Source organism: Ambystoma mexicanum, chromosome 3p, assembly GCF_040938575.1.
Source record: "Ambystoma mexicanum isolate Mex_15411 chromosome 3p, UKY_AmexF1_1, whole genome shotgun sequence".
Taxonomy (NCBI): domain Eukaryota; kingdom Metazoa; phylum Chordata; class Amphibia; order Caudata; family Ambystomatidae; genus Ambystoma; species Ambystoma mexicanum.
In genome coordinates this window covers 730,323,177-730,341,795 of record NC_090925.1, presented here as the reverse complement: position 1 = coordinate 730,341,795, position 18,619 = coordinate 730,323,177, and the positions used below count along the sequence as shown (strand labels likewise).

The 18,619-nt window shown below is 51.4% G+C and overlaps 1 protein-coding gene across 1 annotated transcript in view; it reads left to right on the top strand.

The window, feature by feature from the left end:
* Nucleotides 1-307: 307 nt before the first annotated feature.
* Nucleotides 308-18,619, top strand: part of TGFB1I1 (transforming growth factor beta 1 induced transcript 1) — a 196,467-nt gene continuing 178,155 nt past the window's right edge. Inside the window, exon 1 of the mRNA XM_069651591.1 lies at nucleotides 308-794. Coding sequence (XP_069507692.1) covers nucleotides 782-794 — 13 coding nt within the window. The 5' untranslated portion in view covers nucleotides 308-781. The remainder of the gene's footprint in view (nucleotides 795-18,619) is intronic.

Sequence of the window (18,619 nt, the reverse complement as noted above, 5' to 3'; positions counted from 1 at the left end):
GCGGGTGTAGTTCCCGTGGATGGGGCTGGTCGTCCCCGGGGATGGCGGGTGTAGTTCCCGTGGATGGGGCTGGCCGGTCCCCGGGGATGGCGGGTGTAGTTCCGGTGGATGGGGCTGGCCGGGGCTCTGTTTATACCGCGGGTGGGTGCGGCAGGGCTGCCCATCACTCATGTCTTGCCCCTTCCTCTGTGGGTGCCACACGCCGGTGGCAGGGGACCTATTTCCCCGGGATAACGGTCTCTGTAGTTCCTCATTGCAGGGATGTGTGTGGCCCCTCGGGGCTCGGGGGGGGGGGTGGAGCCGTCGCCTGCTCTCCCATTACTCACGCTGCTCCGCCTGCGCTCCTTACACTGAGGCTTCCGCACAAACCTCGGGCTCTTCCCCTACATGGTGACCGAGGCTCAAGAATGCGAGACGTCAGAGAGAGAGAGCAGGGCTGGAGCACAGAGGGGCACAGGGAGGAGACACACCCACACAGCGAGGGGAGAGACCGTTAGGGACCGGCGAACACACCCTCTAGGGCCCCTGCGGTTTCCAGGCGTAGAGGGGGCGCCCCTGCGGCAGCGGGGACTGCGAAGAGACCGCCCGGGATCCAGAAGAGACCGCTGCCTCCTGGGACTAGAGACGGCGGGAAGAGACACCCCCAGGAACACAGAGGGACAGGCACCAAGTGGGTGGAAAGAGAGCCGCTCCCGCTGGTGTCCAGGGGCTCTCGCAGAGACCGAGGGACTCCGGACAAGAGACGACCGCCGCGGAAAAGAGCCACGTCTGGAGCGGGAGGATGGAGGACCTGGGTGAGTGCGCGGGTAGAGGGGATGGGGAGGGGAATTGGGGCAGAGAGAGAGAGAGAGAGAGGCTGTGGGAGCAGAGCAGGGACCGGCCAGCGAGCGAGGCTTGGAGGGAGTCCGGGGAGAGGGCGCTGGGGGCGGCCGCGGGTACCGGGCTGGAGGCTTCTTGGAGTGCCTGTGGCACGGCCCCGCTGTGGCCGGATGTGGCGCCTACCTGGGGAGTTGGGTCGCCATGGGAGTGTTGCTATGCATTGCAACGGTGATGGGTATGGGTTTGGAGGCACGTTTTGGCGGTTGGACAGGGCGGTGGGGGGGTGGGGGTACATGGTCGAGTGGTTAGTTTTGGGCCGGGCATGGATAGTTTGATTGGAAAGGAACACGGGACGGTTGTTGGTGGCTTTGCCTATAGTTAACGGTTTGGCTGGGATTATGGGTTTCAGATATGGGTTTGGGCCGGCTATGATGCAGAATACACCCACACAGAGGCTGTCTACAGTTATGGGTTTGGGGGGGCCAAGGGTCACCATGGTCCATGTTGTTATGGTGTGGGGTTTGGATACGGTCATGGGGAGTGGGGGCAGCTCCGGGTATGGTTTGGATGTGGTTAGCTGCAGTTGCATGTAATCATTGAAGTGTAGGGGCGATTGGAGAGGGCAGTGAGGCCCTGCCTGTGGTGTTGGGGGCGGGATAGTGCTAGGGGTAACTGTATGGTTGAATGGAGAGGGCAGTGAGGCCCTGCCTATGGTTTTGGGGGCGGGATAGTGCTATGGTTTTTCTTACACCGGGTGACATCTCTCTGCTTTGGTTTTTCATATTCAGCTGAAAGGAAATGAGTCAGGCCTGGGGAGAAGGAGGAGAGAGTGGGGTGGCTTGGATAGGCTGGCCGTATCGCCCCCTCCTGCTCCCCCCTCTTCCTGTTTCCAAAGTTGTTGCATGAGATGAAACCCAGAAATCAGCAAATTGCTGCACTGTGACCACCCTGCACGTATGGTACACACATGTGCCTAGATGGCCACACACATGACTGTAATCTTTAAGCACAGGCATGTGGGACCGAGGCCTGCCGTGCACAGGCTGCAGTGAGCACAGAAAGCAGTGGGCGGCAGGCAGCCCCCGCCTCACCATGACCCTTCCTCTTCGGCAGGTCCTAGCTTCTCCCATTCCCCGTCAGGAGTGTAGGCAGCAATATTGGGGGGTCGCTCTGAGCTTTTCCCAACAAGCGACGATGTCTCCCCAACTAAGAAGAGAGTATGTCACGTTGTTAACTCACACTTTGTTATGTAGTATTCATGTCTTGGGGGTCTTTTTGTTGGTAAAGCGCTGTATTTGCAGGAGGCACCTCAGTCTTAATCACATCCCGACACCTCTCCTACACACAATTCTCATGTGTGCCCTCCAACCACCGCCCATAGCATCCTACATCCATATTATCAACATGGTCGTGTCATTGTTTTCACTTAATCTACGAGGTGAGAGCCATGGCTCAAAACGGATGTCTCCATGAGCGGCAGAAGAGACACTTTAGCCAGTGGAATGCGCTATATAAATGGTCTCTGTTATATACATTGCAACACTGCAGTCTGTTAGGCCATGTGAGTGTGAGTTTGTGTACAGCACATGCATATAATTATCACGTGAGTTAAAATCCGATTTTGTGGTAACCCTCTGTGTTAATTCCTCCAAGTCCCCAATGGAGCCCTGTTGATTCCATGAGTAGGAATGACAGCCCATCACTACCACTTTTAATCAGGTACATTTACCGCTGACGCGAGTAACAGTAAGCAAGTGTGGTAGTATTTCTGTGGCGAATGTAGCCATACTCATAGTGACCCCTATATCGCCATGCGTTCTGCATACTTGCCTTTCGGAAGCTGCACAAGTAGTATGAGCAAAATGAAGCTGACTTGCCAGGCAGCAAACCACATGGTAAATCAGCCTGACAATAAAAAAGTGCGATCCCATCTAAAAGTGCAAATGGGCACAACGGAGGATGCTTATCTGCAACATGATTATAAGGCTATCCAGCAAAGATGCTGCATTAAAAATGCATCTGGCAATCAACATGATGCAAGGCAGGGAAACACTGCGTATTAAAATCAGCAACCTACACGGATTTGCCATGAGTAATGATTTGAGAAGTTCATAGACTTGGTGGAAAACCCCAATATTTCTACATATCATTTAGCGATCCATTAGTGTGGTGTGTTCAGCACGTACCTTAACATGCAAGACTATGGTGGCAACATAGCTCAGTGGGTTGAGGCTCTGCTGCAGAGTTGTGTGTGTGTGTGAGATGAGATCTCTAAATCACAGGTACAAATCTTGGTAGGCAGGACATGGTGTTCCATGCTTCTGAGGTCAATATAACAATTGCCATGTCGTGCCGGTAAGATAGCTCAGCGGGTTGAGCGCTCGCTTTTGTGATCTGTGTGTGATCCGTAGATGCAGGTTTGAATCCTGGTATGGCCCCACTCAGCCTTTTATCCTTCCGCGGTCGCTTAAATGTGTATCAACTTTAGTTGGGTGATAATTGCATGTCAATGTTCTATGCACTTGGTGAAAGTGTTACATAAATAACACGCCATTATTCATTAAGTAACCGTAACGCCTATTGGTGACATGCAGAGTGGCCTGTTTATGACGTGCACATACTCTGCCACTGCACTCCTGTAAAAGGCGTAGCGCCAAGTGTCATCTACTAGACCCAAGTCCCCTTTGCCCATGGGGAAACGGAGGAAGCCAGAGCCGGGGCAGAACTCACCCAGAACCTCTAGGGGTTGCAATGATGCTGAGAGTTCCCCTGAGTCATGTGGGGGAGGGGCACAGCGCGAATTCTTTAGCAGCATGACAGCAGTCAACGTGGAGAGAAAGAACCTTGTGAAGGCCAAAATAAGCGACACTTTTGTCAGCTAGGTGCGTTCCTTCTAATTTCTGAGAAACCCCCAGCACCAGAGCTGCCGTGTGGACTAACGGGAGGAAGGGGATGGTCGGTTCTGGTTTTAGCTCATGCCACTTTTCTACCCTACACAACAGTGGAGTGTAATGTTCCCCACACAGATGAGCAGCTCCACAGGGTGAGGCAGGCCTGGGGGCGGGGCTAGCGGGGCATCTTAATGCTTGCCATTGGGACCGTCTGATTCACCTGGCATTTGCGGGTGTCGCCCACTCACAGCAAGCCCTATACTCCCCCCCCCCCCCCCCCCCTAGGCAACAGCGCGCTCTCACCTGGCAAACGCAATGCATTGCCCCAGCACCTGCGTCTCAATAAATTGACAGGTGTGAGATCTCCACGGGGGGGGGGGGGGGCTACCAGTGGTGCTAAGTGGCACCCTGTCATGCCTGACACCTCTCAGGAAGGAGCAGTCTGCATTCTCAGACTTGTAGTTACACCCCTACCTCTACTCGCTTGTGCGTGGCCCATCACAGTTAACACACCGAACATTAGCACTTATCCTGAACACTTGCTTTCTGCTGGGCTGCCCTCCATCCCAGCTCCCGGGAATGAAACGCAAAGCCAGCCGTGGAGCCCATAGGCTGAGTAGTGTGGGTTCACTTTGCTTCTCTTACCAGATCCCTACCTGAGCAATAAATCACAGACAACTTATGTGTATGGAAAAGTAGGCATTTTATTTTCTTATAGAAAATACAACATAACAAAATAATTACACTGCCATATGCTTTTGGGCACCTTGTGTCCAGTCCCGAAGTTGCCCAAGGCTCCTCCTGAGTCCTTGTTATCCCTGGGCCTTCGTTCCTGGGCACATGCCGCCTACGACTTGTCTTGGACTGTGTACCGAAAGAGTACTCAGCGTTCCTTCTTCTGCCTGCTCCTTCTTTTCTTGGACCGTGTACCGAAAGAGTACTCGATGTTCTTACTTCCGCTTGCTCCTTCTTTCTTGGACCGTGTACCGAGAGAGTACTCGGCTTACCTGCTCCTGCCTGCACCCTTCTTCTTCCGTTATTATTGTAGGGTGGGTTGGGTGGCAAACGTTTTTCCTTCCCCTTATCCAGGCACTAAGATCGGGGGTCTAGGAATTCTTGTGTGATGCATCTGGGACAGTGGTCCTTCTCTCTCCTGCAATTTTGGTCTGTTGCTCTCCCCCGTTTGGTCTGTTTTAGCTTTCTCTAGCATTATAGCCCTCCCCTTGTCTCCCATAATAACATCCCTCCTTGCCAGGCCGTCTCTTGCCACCGTATTACTGGCCCCCGGCTCCCCTACCCTGAAAGCCCCGAAATATGCCAGCGCAAGGTGCTGCCCTGAACCGCGCGGCTTCGCCCGTGCTGCTACGTGCCTCTCGTAATACTTTAACAGAATTCTCAACTTCCCAAAGCTCACCCGCCTTCTGTTACCTGGTTTCTTCCCCTCTAATTTAGCCCCTCCTCTCATAGCATATTTTATTCTAGTGCTGTCGGCTGGGTTCCGTATGCCTGACACTTTTGTGGTGCGCCGCCGCCCATCTTTTCTTTTTCCCTTTGGCAAAAATCCTCTTCAAGAATTTCACACATTTCTTCAATTGCAATTTTACCTCTTTTACCTTGTTTCCACCAACCAGCTTTTCCTTTTCTTCTTTGGTAAATGCCCCTTCGAGACATTCACGCCTTTATCAATAAACATTTTTTCCACCTCTTTTACAATACCTCTTTTACCACTTTTCTTTTTTCCCTTTTCGCCAATGCCCCTTTGAGAAATTCACACCTCTTTTACCACTTTTCTTTTTTCCTTTTGGCCAATGCCCCTTTGAGAAATTCACACCTTTTTTCCAATTGCAATTTTTTCCACCTCTTTTCCACCTGTTTCCATCAACCCATCTTTTACATGCTCTTCGTAATGCTTACCCGTTTTGTACATTAGGGCGTTCCTGGTCAGCTTGTCGATGACCCTTTCTTTTCTCCGTTCTTCTCCAACTTCTTTTGAGTCGACCTTGTGGCCAACCGTGCTTTCCTTTCTAGTGCCTCCAACGGGACCCATGCCTTCCGCGGCGTGGGCGTTCTTTCCTTGCCGGCGTCCGGTCTTAGCTCCCTGAATTTTTCCCACTGCAAGCGTGAGATTGCATCAGCCACCACATTTGCTTCCCCAGCGATATGCCTCGCCTTTATTCATCTATTGATTCTTATGCTTACCAGCGTGATTGCCCTCATTACTTCCAACACTATTGTGCATGACGCACTTCCTTTATTTAACACGTGCACCACCGCCATGTTATCTGACCCTACTGCTAACTCCCTGTTCCCTAGCTCTTCCCCCCCATGCGCATAACGCGACCCATATCGGGAAGGGCTCCAGCCACGTTCTGTTTTTTGTCCATTCCGCCACCTGCCCTGTTTTTTGGCCACTCGCCTGCACACCCTTGTTTCCCCAGTATTGCGCCAAATCCAAGGCCACCTGCTGCATAGGTGAACAATCCCTTTTAACTTCCTCGTTCACCGGTGATCGCCATATCACCGACCCATGGAAGTATTTCAGAAGTTCTGCCCACACTTCCAGATCTTTCTTGATTCCTCCCCCTAACCTGACTCTGTGGTGCCCCCTTTGTAGCACCTCTCGTTTTCAGCTCAATACTTCTCTGGAACACCCTCCCCTGTGGTATGACTCTTCCTGCGACGTTCCGCTTTCCTGCCAGCGCTTGCAATTCTCTAACTGTCACTAGCAGCTCCGTCATCTTGTCACCAGGATCCGACACCTTCCTTTGTTTGAGTCAATTTCTCTTCCTAGGAATTGGATAATCTGCGTTGGGCCCATCGTTTTCTCCTCCGCCAGAGGAAAACCCCAATCGCTTGTTATTTCCACAATAAAATATGCGCCTGAGATGGCGCACCCCATCGGGAGGCAGTTGTCGACGAAGTATTCCCCTCCCAATGCCTACATAACCATCTTCGTGATCTGCTGTTGGCTGGCAACAGGCGGAATAATATCCATGCCCCTTTTCCCGCTTTCCTGACCAGTTCTACTGCCTCCTCGAAGTCTGACTATGATACCGTTGCATCGCTCTGGGCCGTTTCTTGGTCTGTGTATTTCTGGAGCCACCTTTCCATCTCTCGATTTTTTTTCCCCGGCGTGGCCCCCTTCCCGCCCCAGTTCTTATTTCCGCGTCTCATTGCTTCTGCCGCTTGGAGCTGCGGTCCTTGTGCACTTGGAGCTGCTGTGATCACCCTTACATCTCTCGCACTTGTGGCTGAACTTGCTCTTCCATCCCCAGCTACATGGTACCCCCTTTTCAAAACTCCTACATTGTCCTGGTTCTGCTCGTGTTGTCCCCGTGCTCCCACTGCGCCCCCGCCCCCTGTGTTGTCGTGGGCAGGCTGCTCTGCCACCCTGTCTGTGACCTATAATCTCTGCTCTGCAAACTCTGGTCTCTATTTCTGTCATAGCTGGATTCATACCTTCTGCTATTGTATCTATAATCCGCTTTGTAATCCTTCTGCCAATACTGCCTTCCCTGCTGCCCCCCTGTGCTCCGCTCCTTGGAATCCCATTTCTCCTTTAGCACATTAAATATGTAGAGATTCAAGTTTTCTTCATCCCAACCGTATTCCAGCCATGCGTCACCTCCAAACGCTGCGTGTACCTTCAGCACCATCTGTTGATACGCAACTAATGCTACCCCGTCTTCCGGTAATTTTTGTAATATAATTGTAGACATTATGGTGAAGGCCGACATCCAGTTTTCAAAATTCCTTACTACTGGCCCCTTTTTAAGTAAACTTTTCTCGTCCCCCTTCATGTCCTCTAGGGCCACATTCATCCCCCTCTTTTGACAATCTAACAATGTAAAGATATCGATCAATTCCTTCCTCCATATTTTTTCCTTTACTTTGTCATTTATGTACCAAGCCATCGCCTTCATTGACCTGCCCTGTGCATCTTTACCCATGGTTAGCCTGCCATATTTCGTCATGAGTGGCCCCCCATTTTCTGCCGCTGCCCCCGGTGGTGTGTCCCTGCCACTACGTTTGGCCCTGCCGGTGCACCTTGTGGTGCTGGGATTATTGGTGCCCCTTGCGGCACCGGGACTACTGGTGCCCCTTGCGGCACCGGGACCAGGGTTTCCCTGGGTTCTACTGGTGCACCTTGTGGTGCGGGGACCGGGGTTCCCATGGGTTCTGCCCCTGCCCCCCCTGCCCCTCTCTGTTTTTCCCTGCTCACCACTCCCCTCCATTTTACCCAAGCCCTTAGATGATCTCTTTCTTCGTCATCACTGCTTGCTTCAGTTGAGGAACTCCCCTGCTGCTCCTCCCTGGATCCCTTCCCCCATCTGCTCTTCTTGTCATTGGTTCTGGGCGACTTACCCGAAACCGTGACGCAATTTTTTAACATTTTTACGATTTTATTCCCCACATTATTATTCACAGTACCTTTCTTTGTATCTTTTTTCTTTTTCTTGGTCGGTGCCTCTGTCCCTCTGATCTCTTCGACTCCGCTCTTCCCCTTTTCTGTCCTTGCGGTACCTCGTCTTCTTCTTCGCTGCTGCTGGGCTCTATGAACAGTAGAGGTGACGTTGTCTTCGCCCTTTCTTCTTTCTGCATTATCTCCAGCACCCATTGTGCCACGTATTCCTTCTCTGCGTTTCTCGCCCATTCTGAGAATTCTTGGGCCCTTTTTGCTCTTCCTTCCGCCATCCTTCTCGTCTGAATTCTGTCAGCCACGCTTCCCGTTTGACCACAGCGAAAGTCCTTGTTTGTTCGCAGCTGGTACTTCTGGGTCGCTCCTGCTCCGGCACCGTTGGGCGACTCGTAGCCACTGCGTTGAGGACGAATTCCGAGAGGTAGAAAAATGCATGAGCCCGCAAGAGCAAACGTTTTTCCTTCCCCTTATCCAGGCACTAAGAGCCTACCCGAGAGAGGTGAGCTCTTACCTGGTTTGTGCCGCCTCTCCTTTTCCAGGCTTACTTATACCCCCCAGCCTTTTGTTCCTTCTTGGGGGCGGCCGGGTTACCCCCCTGACCCCTTGCTGTTACATTTTGCAACTTCCCAGGTGCTGTTTCCTGCCCTTCCTGGTCTTTTGTTATTTGTGGCGCCGTTCGGACGCCCCTCCCTACGCTTTCGCACCGTTTTCCCCCACCCCGCGCCTAAACTCCCAGACCCTCTATCGTCCCACATTTCATGCGGACCGGGGCCTGGGTCATTCGTGACAGCTCTGGAGACGTCTTGCACTTCAGACCCAATGAGTCTCCCTAAATCAGAGAACTCAGTAAACATTGGAGGGGTGCATCCACATGCGGTAGCCCTCTACACCCGTCGTCTCTCTCTCACCCGGAAGTCCCCCTTTCTCCACCCCGAGTGGCAATGTCTGACCGCCCTGGCGTGTTCTCCTGACCATCACCTCTGCGGAGAAGCCAACCGCCGGTGTATCCATGCTGGAAATTCTAAGCTTAGGGGTCCTGGGACCGGGGCGTCATTTGGGGGTCGTGGCCGCTACTCTAGCTCTGATTTTGGTGCCCCTGGCACTGCCCTCGCGAACACTAGCTGAGAGGTTGCAGCCGGGCCCGCGCCAGAATTGAAAGCAAACACGAGTGCACTGTTTACTTTCTCTGCACGTGTGCGGGACACCCCTCATCATTTGTGTGTATTTAAATGCGAGAATGAACTGTGCAGTGATGGAATGCACACTGCCCAGGTTAGTTTCCGTTATTGCTGATGAGAGAGGCCCGAGTAGCGGATATCGTCTAGCTCCTGAAACAAACACTTTAGTCCTCATGGCGCTGCCACCTCCAGTCGAGCCCTCTCTCCGCCCCTGAACCGTGCAATCCTTGACCAGGATGCACTCTGACTGCGAGGCGCATCACCGCATTTGGGTAGAGGGGGGCTTCCTCGCACCACATGGACACCCTTGGGTGGAGGAGGGGCGGGAATTTCTCCAGCAGGTACAACACAAACTCGCCTCGGCGCTGCCTTGTTCATCCGTGAAAGTGTTGGGGGTCGAAACTGCTCTCGCGTTTGTGTTTTCAGGGCACATCCGTGAATATTGCGTCGTCGTGGCCTTTGTATACCTCCTTGCTTACGTTGCACGTGTTTTGCATGAGCTTGCAGGCCCTCTGACGGCAACGTATTGACTAATAGCATCACGTGTTGTAATGAGGCTTGGGGGAACCTCCCGCCATTACTTGGGGGCGCTGAGGAGTTTATTCTGTCCAGCCCCTGTACACAGAAAGTGCTGTCCCTCAGGCCTCTTTCGCTCTTTAGCAGTATTGGCATGGCTTTGCATTAAGAACACAGTCCATGGCAACAGGCCCCCGTTGCGCTCCGGAGATGCTCCTCCAGTTCAGGGTTACTCTTTGCATTCTGGATCTTGGAGTTCTACTCTTCCCCATCATAAATACAGGACTAGTATCCCTGTGGGCATGGGGCATGTGGCATGTAAGGAGCACTTGGAGTGCCTTAGCCACAGCCCGGTTGAACACTTTGGAGTAATATCATGCACAGCTGTTTTGCCAACACTGCAGTGGTGTGCTGCCCAGCTCATTTTATTTTCCTATGTAAAGCTTCTTGCAACCTAAGTGTCATATATATATATATTTTTTTTAATTTATTTTTGCATTTGTATAGCACACATACAGCCCAGAGGCATCGTTGCACTGGTACTTGTGGCAGTCTTAGTTACAGAAAAGGTTACATACATGTCATAGTTCAAGTATACAATTGAAGATAACATAAATCAGGAGTAGGTACGTAAGACATAGGGTTTGGGGTACATTATGCCCTTGTTATACAATCATTCAGATACATACTCAGTTTGGAACGGGTTGAGCAGGTGTCTGGGTGTGTTCGTTCCAAGTGAGAGTAGTGTATTGGACACATTTAGTTATATTTTAGTTAAAGAGCATGGTTTTCATCACTTTCCGGAATGCTAGGTGGGAGACTTCTGCTCGCAGGGGTGATTGTAGGACATTCCAGTGTGGCGCTGCTAGGTATGGAAAACTGACCCCACCTGCTCTGGCTCTCTTGACTCTGGGGATCATGAGCATGTTTGCGTATGGGGTTCTAGTTGGGAGGGGGCGTGGCCTGAGCTCATGGAGTGAAGGCGATCCTCAGAGGAGCTCCGTCCGGAATCCATTACGATCCTTGATAACTGCAGCGTTTCTTCACATTGAGCCCCACAAAAGCTACCAGACAGCAGAGGACGCTCTTCTGCACATCACAACCGCAGAAACCGAGAAAATCGGAGCAGGTTTCACACGAAACGAGGCTTCAGAAAGCAGGCCCCCAAGCAAACAAGATGGCGACCGGAGCGGCAACTTGAAGAGCGGAGGGGAAGGGCACAACAGAAGTGGAACACCCCCAGCGGACGCCGAGAACAGACGACGGCGCTGCCAAACCCAGTGGCTCTCACCTAGACTGCAACGGCCCCATACATATCGAACACAGGTGGGGCAACCAACAGCAAACAGAAGCCCCGGCCCGGCCAGCACAGTAACCCATACCGCCAACGGCTAGAGACAAGTTGGAGTCGGACAATCCAGTACAGATCCGAGGAAGCGGCAGACTACTGGGGCCATCCGGAGGCCCGGAATCGATTTGCCAGGGGGGGGGGGCCCGCACAGTGGCCCACTGCCCATATTGAGACCGAGGGAGAGCACTCGAGGGTCGCTGCCAGTCCGAAGGAGAACTGACAACTACAGCCGGGCACGCCGTAACACAGCCGAGCGCCAAAAGGCTAGAGGAAGCCCTGCCTGGGCCCTGCACAACGATCATACAACCACCAAAATAGCAGCAGCCCCTCACCCGGGACGACTACCCGTGGAGACACACTGAAGATGTCCCCCCCAGAAACAAGCCTAAATCGACTATAATGGAGTCATTCGCAGCAGCAAGGCCTAAACAACAATCACAGCATGAAGCCGCCATGGAGGAAGAACCGACCCCCTCTGATGAAGAACCCAAGGATACACAGGTACTCCAAGCCATAGCAGCGCTCAGGTCGTTCATCGATACCAAAATTGAGGAGGTCAAGACAGACATGCAGCTGATGCGGCAAGATGCCCGTAACCTGGCAGAGAGGGTAACTACTGCAGAAGCCACCCTACAGAGCAATGTTGAGAGCACCTCCGACCTACATGCGAAAGTCCAAAAGCTCGAGATGAAGGTGGCCCAACTAGAAGCACGATACGAAGAGGCGGAGGGCCGCGCCCGCCGCAGCAATATACATATACTTGGAATACCTGAAGATATGGAGGGATCGGATCCGACTGACTTTGTGGAGACCTTGCTCCTACTGGAAATCGGGGCTGGGAAACTTACCCAAGGGTTCTCTGTGGAATGGGCCCACAGATCTCTACAAAAACGGCCCACCAGGATCATATCCCCGCCCAAAAATTGCAAAAATAGTAAACTTTCGCGACAGAGAAACGATACTGAAGTACTCAAGGGAGGGAGGGGAGATCACACGAAACAACTCCAAGATAATGATCTATCCGGACTATACTCCTACAGTGCAACACGCGAGGAACTCTTTTGTGCCAGTAAAGGCAAGGTTGCGAAAACTCAACCTCATATATGTGCTCCTTTATCCTTCCCGTCTGAAGGTTATCTACAATGGGAAGGCGACATTTCTGGAGACCCCAGCGGCAGCGAATATGTGACTTGGAACATAACAACCTGGCCGGAGAAGGAGAATCCACACTGCAAAAAGGTACCAAATGAAAAAGAAGCGAAATGCATCCAAACCCACGCACGATAACGCATGAGGATATGACGCAAGTCAACCACATCTGACTGCAACCGCAACAATCTTAGCTGCAAAGGCAGAAGAGCACACAAGTTAACACATAAGCAACGAGCTGCGACACTACTGCTAACTATCCCGGACGGGGCTCCGGGGTCCACACATGCAGCTCACCACAACCCACCCCCTCCGAACCAACCAGCGCAGGGCAGAAGCCGGCACAATGTCCGTACCTAATGACCTGGAATGGTCCAGATGACGCGGGAACCTCTGAGCGTTGCCAGTTACAAGCAACTGCTAGAGGCAGTTCTTTGTTGTTCAGTCTTGTTTCACAGTTGCTTTACTTTGTTAAACCACTCACCAGAGTGGGAGTTGAAACTGTTAAAACATCTCAGAGATCCACAGTTGTGCCTTCAGCGGGTGCAAGGGGGGGGCGAGAAATTGGTGCCGGGTAACCTGGAGGGGAGGCGCTCGAGCTCCCAGATCTCCAAGCAAGAGAAGAGGGACAACAAGGAACGAACATTTGCATCCTTCCCCGAACTATCATGGCCACGCGCATTAAGGTCTTAACCTGGAACATGAGGGGACTGGGCCCCTACCTTCGCCGAAACAGGATCAAATCCTACCTGCATAGGAAGAAGATCGGACTAGCCCTCTTGCAGGAAACCCATCTAACAAAGGAATCGGCAGCAACGCTGCAAACGCACTGGGGTGGACAGGGATTCGGTGCTACATACTCCAAATACGCCAGGGGGGTGTTCACATGATCAGCCCTCAAATCCCCTTCCAAATAACCAGGACTGAATCCGACCCAGATGGAAGGTACGTGATATTGTGGGGCCATATTGAGCAAACTGAAATATGCATAGTGAACTCATACCTCCTCAACAACAACATACCAGCCCACTTAACCCTGATGTACGCTAAGGTCACACAATACAGGCACAGATTTTTCTTCTGCAGGGGTGATTTCAGTTACGTCAGCAACCCAGAACTTGACAGGTCCGCACCTCTCCCGGTGGTCCGCCGGCATCCACTATGGCGCTCAACACCATGCTGGACTGCCTAGACCTGGTGGACGTCTGGCGAGATCTACACCCAGACGACCGGGGCTACTCCTTTTACTCATCTCCACACAACCTCCACACCAGGATCGACTACGTTTTTACTGGTAGAGAAAACGTGCCCCAGATCGAAAAGGCACAATATCTAGGTCGGACCATCTCTGACCACTAACCATTAACGATGGAATGGATCATCATAGGCCCCAGATCCCCGATACCCACATGGAGAATGCCCACAGAAGCGTTAAAGGACCAAACATTCAGGGAGGACCTCAAGGATTGCCTAGAGAACTAGATAGCAGAGAACATGGGCAGTCTGGACCACCTAAGCACGTTATGGGATGCCCTAAAGGTAGTTATACGAGGAGAGATCATAGCAAAGGCGGGAGGCATTAGGAAACACTTACGAACTGAGCTGGAGCAGTGGGAAAACAAAATTGAACAGCTGGAATCCGACACCCAGGGCACCCAGCAGGAGGAGGACAAACTCAAGCAAATTAGAACCGAATGCAAAAAAGCTTGGGACAGACTAGCCAAGTTCGACTATACCACCAGAGCCAATAGAGCGCACATCGAAGCAGACAAACCCAGCAGACTGCTAGCCTGGCTATGTAAGAAGGAACATCCCAAGCACCTAACCACAGCCCTGAGAAGCACGGATGTCACGCTGCATCGAACCCAACAGGGCATCAATGACACTTTCAAGCAATTTTACGCCCAACTGTATTCCCACGAAGCCCAGGTACCCCCAGATGAGATTTCGGACACACTGGAGGAGATAGGGCTACCCAGGCCGTCGCCAACACATAGCGAAGCACTAGATGCAGACATCACCACGGAAGATATATCAGAAGCAATTAAGTCCCTGGCCACGTGCAAGGCCCCGGGTAGTGATGGGCTACCCTCTGAATTTTACAAGACTTATGAGCCAAATCTATCCCCGCTGCTGCATGAGGTCTTCCAGGAGGCATACCAACTGGGGACCTTGCCCGAGAGCATGCACGAAACATTGGTGATCCCGATGCTTAAACCCAACAAATCTGCAGAAGGTTGCGACTCCTACCGCCCGCTTGCAATGCTCAACTACGACGTCAAAATATTGACCACGATCCTAGCCAAGCGGCTCTCTAGGGTAATAGGAGAAATAGTGCACCCAGATCAGAACTGCTTCGTGCCAGGCCACAACACCACTGCCAATCTTCGCAGACTCCGGCACGCCATGTCCCAGGCCGATCGAAACGGAGGATCCTACGCCCTGTTATCCTAGGAGGCCATCAAGGCGTTCGATTCCATCTTTTGGGAATGGGTAATAGCTGTCCTCTGTGAATTCGGCTTTGGGGAGAAATTCATCAGATGGGTCAAAGTACTCTACACCAAACCAAAGGCACGAGTAAGAACTGGACGGCTTGTCTGCGCGGCGTGGGACATAAAGAGGGGCATTAGGCAGGGTTGCCCACTTTCCCCCATGCTTTACATACTTGGGCTCGAACCCATTGCCATATACTTCAGAAAGCAATTCGTCGATGCAGGTATACGATTGCACGGGATAGATCACATAATCTCCCTGTACGCAGATGATGTCCTCCTCTATGTGAGAGACCCACACCAGAACGTTCCGACTATGTTGGAGGTCCTCGACAATTTTGCCAAAGTATCGAGAATACGATTCAGCAGACACAAATCCTGCCTGTTTCCACTGGCTGACCTCAAAGACAAACACACTGATGACCTACCTGCTCTGGGTGTGCAATGGCAACCAACTTCATTTCGTTATCTCGGTGTCAACATTCTACATACTCCTGAGCGCATGCACGAAAATAACACCGTGGCGGCCTTGCCCCCCCCCTACGCAAATCGATAGGGTTCTGGTCACGACTCCCCCTGTCCATGATGGGAAGAGCGTCCATCATTAAAATGATTGTTCGTCCCAGGTTCCTCTACGGATTCCAAAATGTGTACTACTACATCAAGGCTCCTTTCTTTTGCTTACTCGAGACGATACTCAAGGATTTCCTATGGGGCAAAGGCAGACACAAGATGGCGCTAACCACATTAACTCTCCCATACAGACAAGGTGGCATACAACTTCCTGACCTGGAGAAATATTATCTGGCAGCCCAGCTGAGCTTTGTAGCCAAATGGTTGGCTGATGATGTCACTTCGGAAACCGCGCTTCTACAACAACCAATCGCTCCAATATACGGCTGAAGGAACTCATATGGGCACCCCAACACCTCCCAAGTGAAACACCCTTACTGGCCACACTGGGAAGACAGGTCTGGAATAGAACAAAGTCACTTCTCCACCTGAAACATGCATACACTCCGGACATCGCGCTCATCTCGTGTCTGTGTCAGAACAGCGTTGATCTGGCAACCACCAGATACTGGGAGAGGAAGGGAGTGTACACGTGGGGAGACTTATACAACAAGGGCTCCTTCCGCGACTTCTCCTCACTGCAATCAGAGGACAATATACCCAGCGGCCAATTCCTGTGGTATCAAAAGATTCGGAAGCTGGCACGAGACAAGTGGGATGCATGGCCTGAAGAGCCCGAGCCCAACCCCTTCATAACAATACTGTATAATTTGGGAGGGGGTTGGAGACCGGTGTCTCAAATATACAGCCACCTAATAGACAGGCCTAATCCGCGTGGTCCTGAACTGAAACTTAAATGGGACAGGGAACTGGGGCGAGAAATGACAGACAGAGAATGGGAGAGAGCTCTGGCGTTCCCCAGGGAGGTATCCAGGAACTCCAGATTCAGATTAATTCAACTAAACGTACTGTACCGCTCATATCTAACACCGAATAGAATAGCGAAGTTCAGCAAGCAACCCCATCGCAACTGCCCATGGTGCAACAGAGACAAAGCGGATTTATGGCACATGTTCTGGGAATGCACCAAGACCCAGCAGAAGGGAAGGCATGACCAGGTATGAATGGACCCCCAGGGAGTGCCTCCTGGGGACATACCCCAGATTAGCCAAAATTAAACATACCGTAAAACTCATGGACATGGCATGCAACCTGACCAAGAGGACCATTGCAATGGCATGGAAGCGGCCGGGTGGCCCAAGATTTCAAGCATGGCATAGTGAACTGGAACGATGGGTCGGGGCGGAAGCTTCAGCCTGGGAAGACCTTGTTGCTAAATCCCCAGAAGATGCAAGCCAGGCACTGGACGATTGGAAGGCTTTGACATGAGCACTGTTTCACCTCTCCAATGACGAAAAGCCCCCATGAACAACTCGCCCCCATGTCACCTGATCCGACCACCACAAAGTCATCTAAACAGACAATTGTCAGAAGCAGAACTGATCCCTCATTCTCGTACTATTTCCCTCCCCCCCTTCCCGGCCCTGACGCTCCCCACCTCGCCCCCCCTATTAACTTGCCCACGCTGAACTTCTCATTAACCACAAGGAGACAATTAATGTTAATGTTAAACGTTGTATGTTATAAAAGTTGTATGTTAAAGTTTTGTACGATTAAATATTGACGTCGGATTTCATATTGATATGCACATATCATTCCGCAGGTGGCAACTATTGCCACACTGCTGTTGTACCTATAACAAATGCCAATAAAGAAATTTAAAAATAAATGGGGTTCTAGTTGGTCTGGTGGACCTGGTCGGGTGAATTCTCTCAGAGAGGTAAGGTGGATAGTGAGGTGAATGCACTTGTGGGTGAGGGCAAGTGCTTTAAATATGAATCTTTCTCTTACTGGGAGCCAGTGTGCCTGTTTCCTAGCTGCCGTAATATGCTCTTTCTGGGTATTCCAGTGGCTGCCCTGAGAGCGCTGTTTTGTATGGTTTGAAGTTTAGACATGTTTATAGTAGAGGTGCCCAAGAATGGTGCATTACAGTAGTCAAGTCTTGACCCTGTTATGGCTCTGGCAATTGTGATGCAGTTATCCTTAGATAGGAAGGGTCTGGCTGCTGTAAGCAGTTTGGCATGTTAGGCTTCTGTTGACGATGGCGCTCACTTGCCTGGTCATTGTTAGATTCGAGTCCAGATAGACACCTAGTGTTTTTACTGAGTTTGCCACTGGGATTTTAATGCTGTCAATTGTAAAGTGACTGAATTGGGAGTGAAGGCTCTTGAGTGTCTCCTTAGAGTCGACTATGAGAAGCTCGGTTTTGTCTGAGTTTGAGGCATAGGCCCTTGGCTGCCATCCAAGCTTGAATCGTGTTGTAGATGTGGTTAAGTGTCTTAGAATCAGTGTCATAGTCTCCTGTTAGGGTGACGAGGATCTGCGTATCGTCAGCGTAGTTTGTGTACGAGATACCCAGGGAGTCAAGGATGAGGAACAGGGGTCGTGTTACTTGAGGCAAAGGAGGAATTCACAAATGCTGTGAGGAAGGGGGTGATATGGCTGGCGCAGTCCTTAATGAGTGTGGCTGTGCATATGCCTCCTTTTCAATTAGAAGGTTTTATGGATTTCATGATGTTAATTAGATCAGATTCTTTGATTTTCTTGAAAGAGAAGGAGTTTGGTGCTGTTGGACGGGGTGGTGGTGTGACGGAAGATGTGGGGATGTTCAGTGTTTGTCTGGTTGTCTGAATTTTAGCTTGGAGGGTGTTAAGCTTTCCTAACATCGCTGATTGGATATCATCACACCATGTCTTATCCTTAGTAAATTTATGAGGTGTTGGTGTGGGGGTCTCTAGGTCTCTAAAAATCGAGAAGATCTCTTTGATATTGGATTGTGCTTCTTGGATTCTGGCTTCGAATGAGATGGCTTTAGCATTGATGATAGCTTTTTTGTACTCTTTTGCTTTGGATTTAAAGTCGAGTTTTGATTAATCTGTGCGTGTGGTTTGCCAGAGGGAAACGCTGCACGCTTTTTAGATCAGAGTATGAGGAGGTCTGGGGTGAACCAAGCGTTGGTGTGGCTGGTAGGTTTGGCTTTACAAGGTTTAAGTGGAGCAATGGCTTCGACAGTTGCCCTAATGGCTGTGTTGTACGATCTAGCTAGGATCTCTGGGTCAGCTGAGAATGTGGGTCTGAATGCTGGCCCGGCTAGGAATGGGATAGGATTATCCTTGGTGAGCTTCCTGGAGCTTCTGGTAAGTGCTTTTGGCAGAGGTGGCTCCGGTATT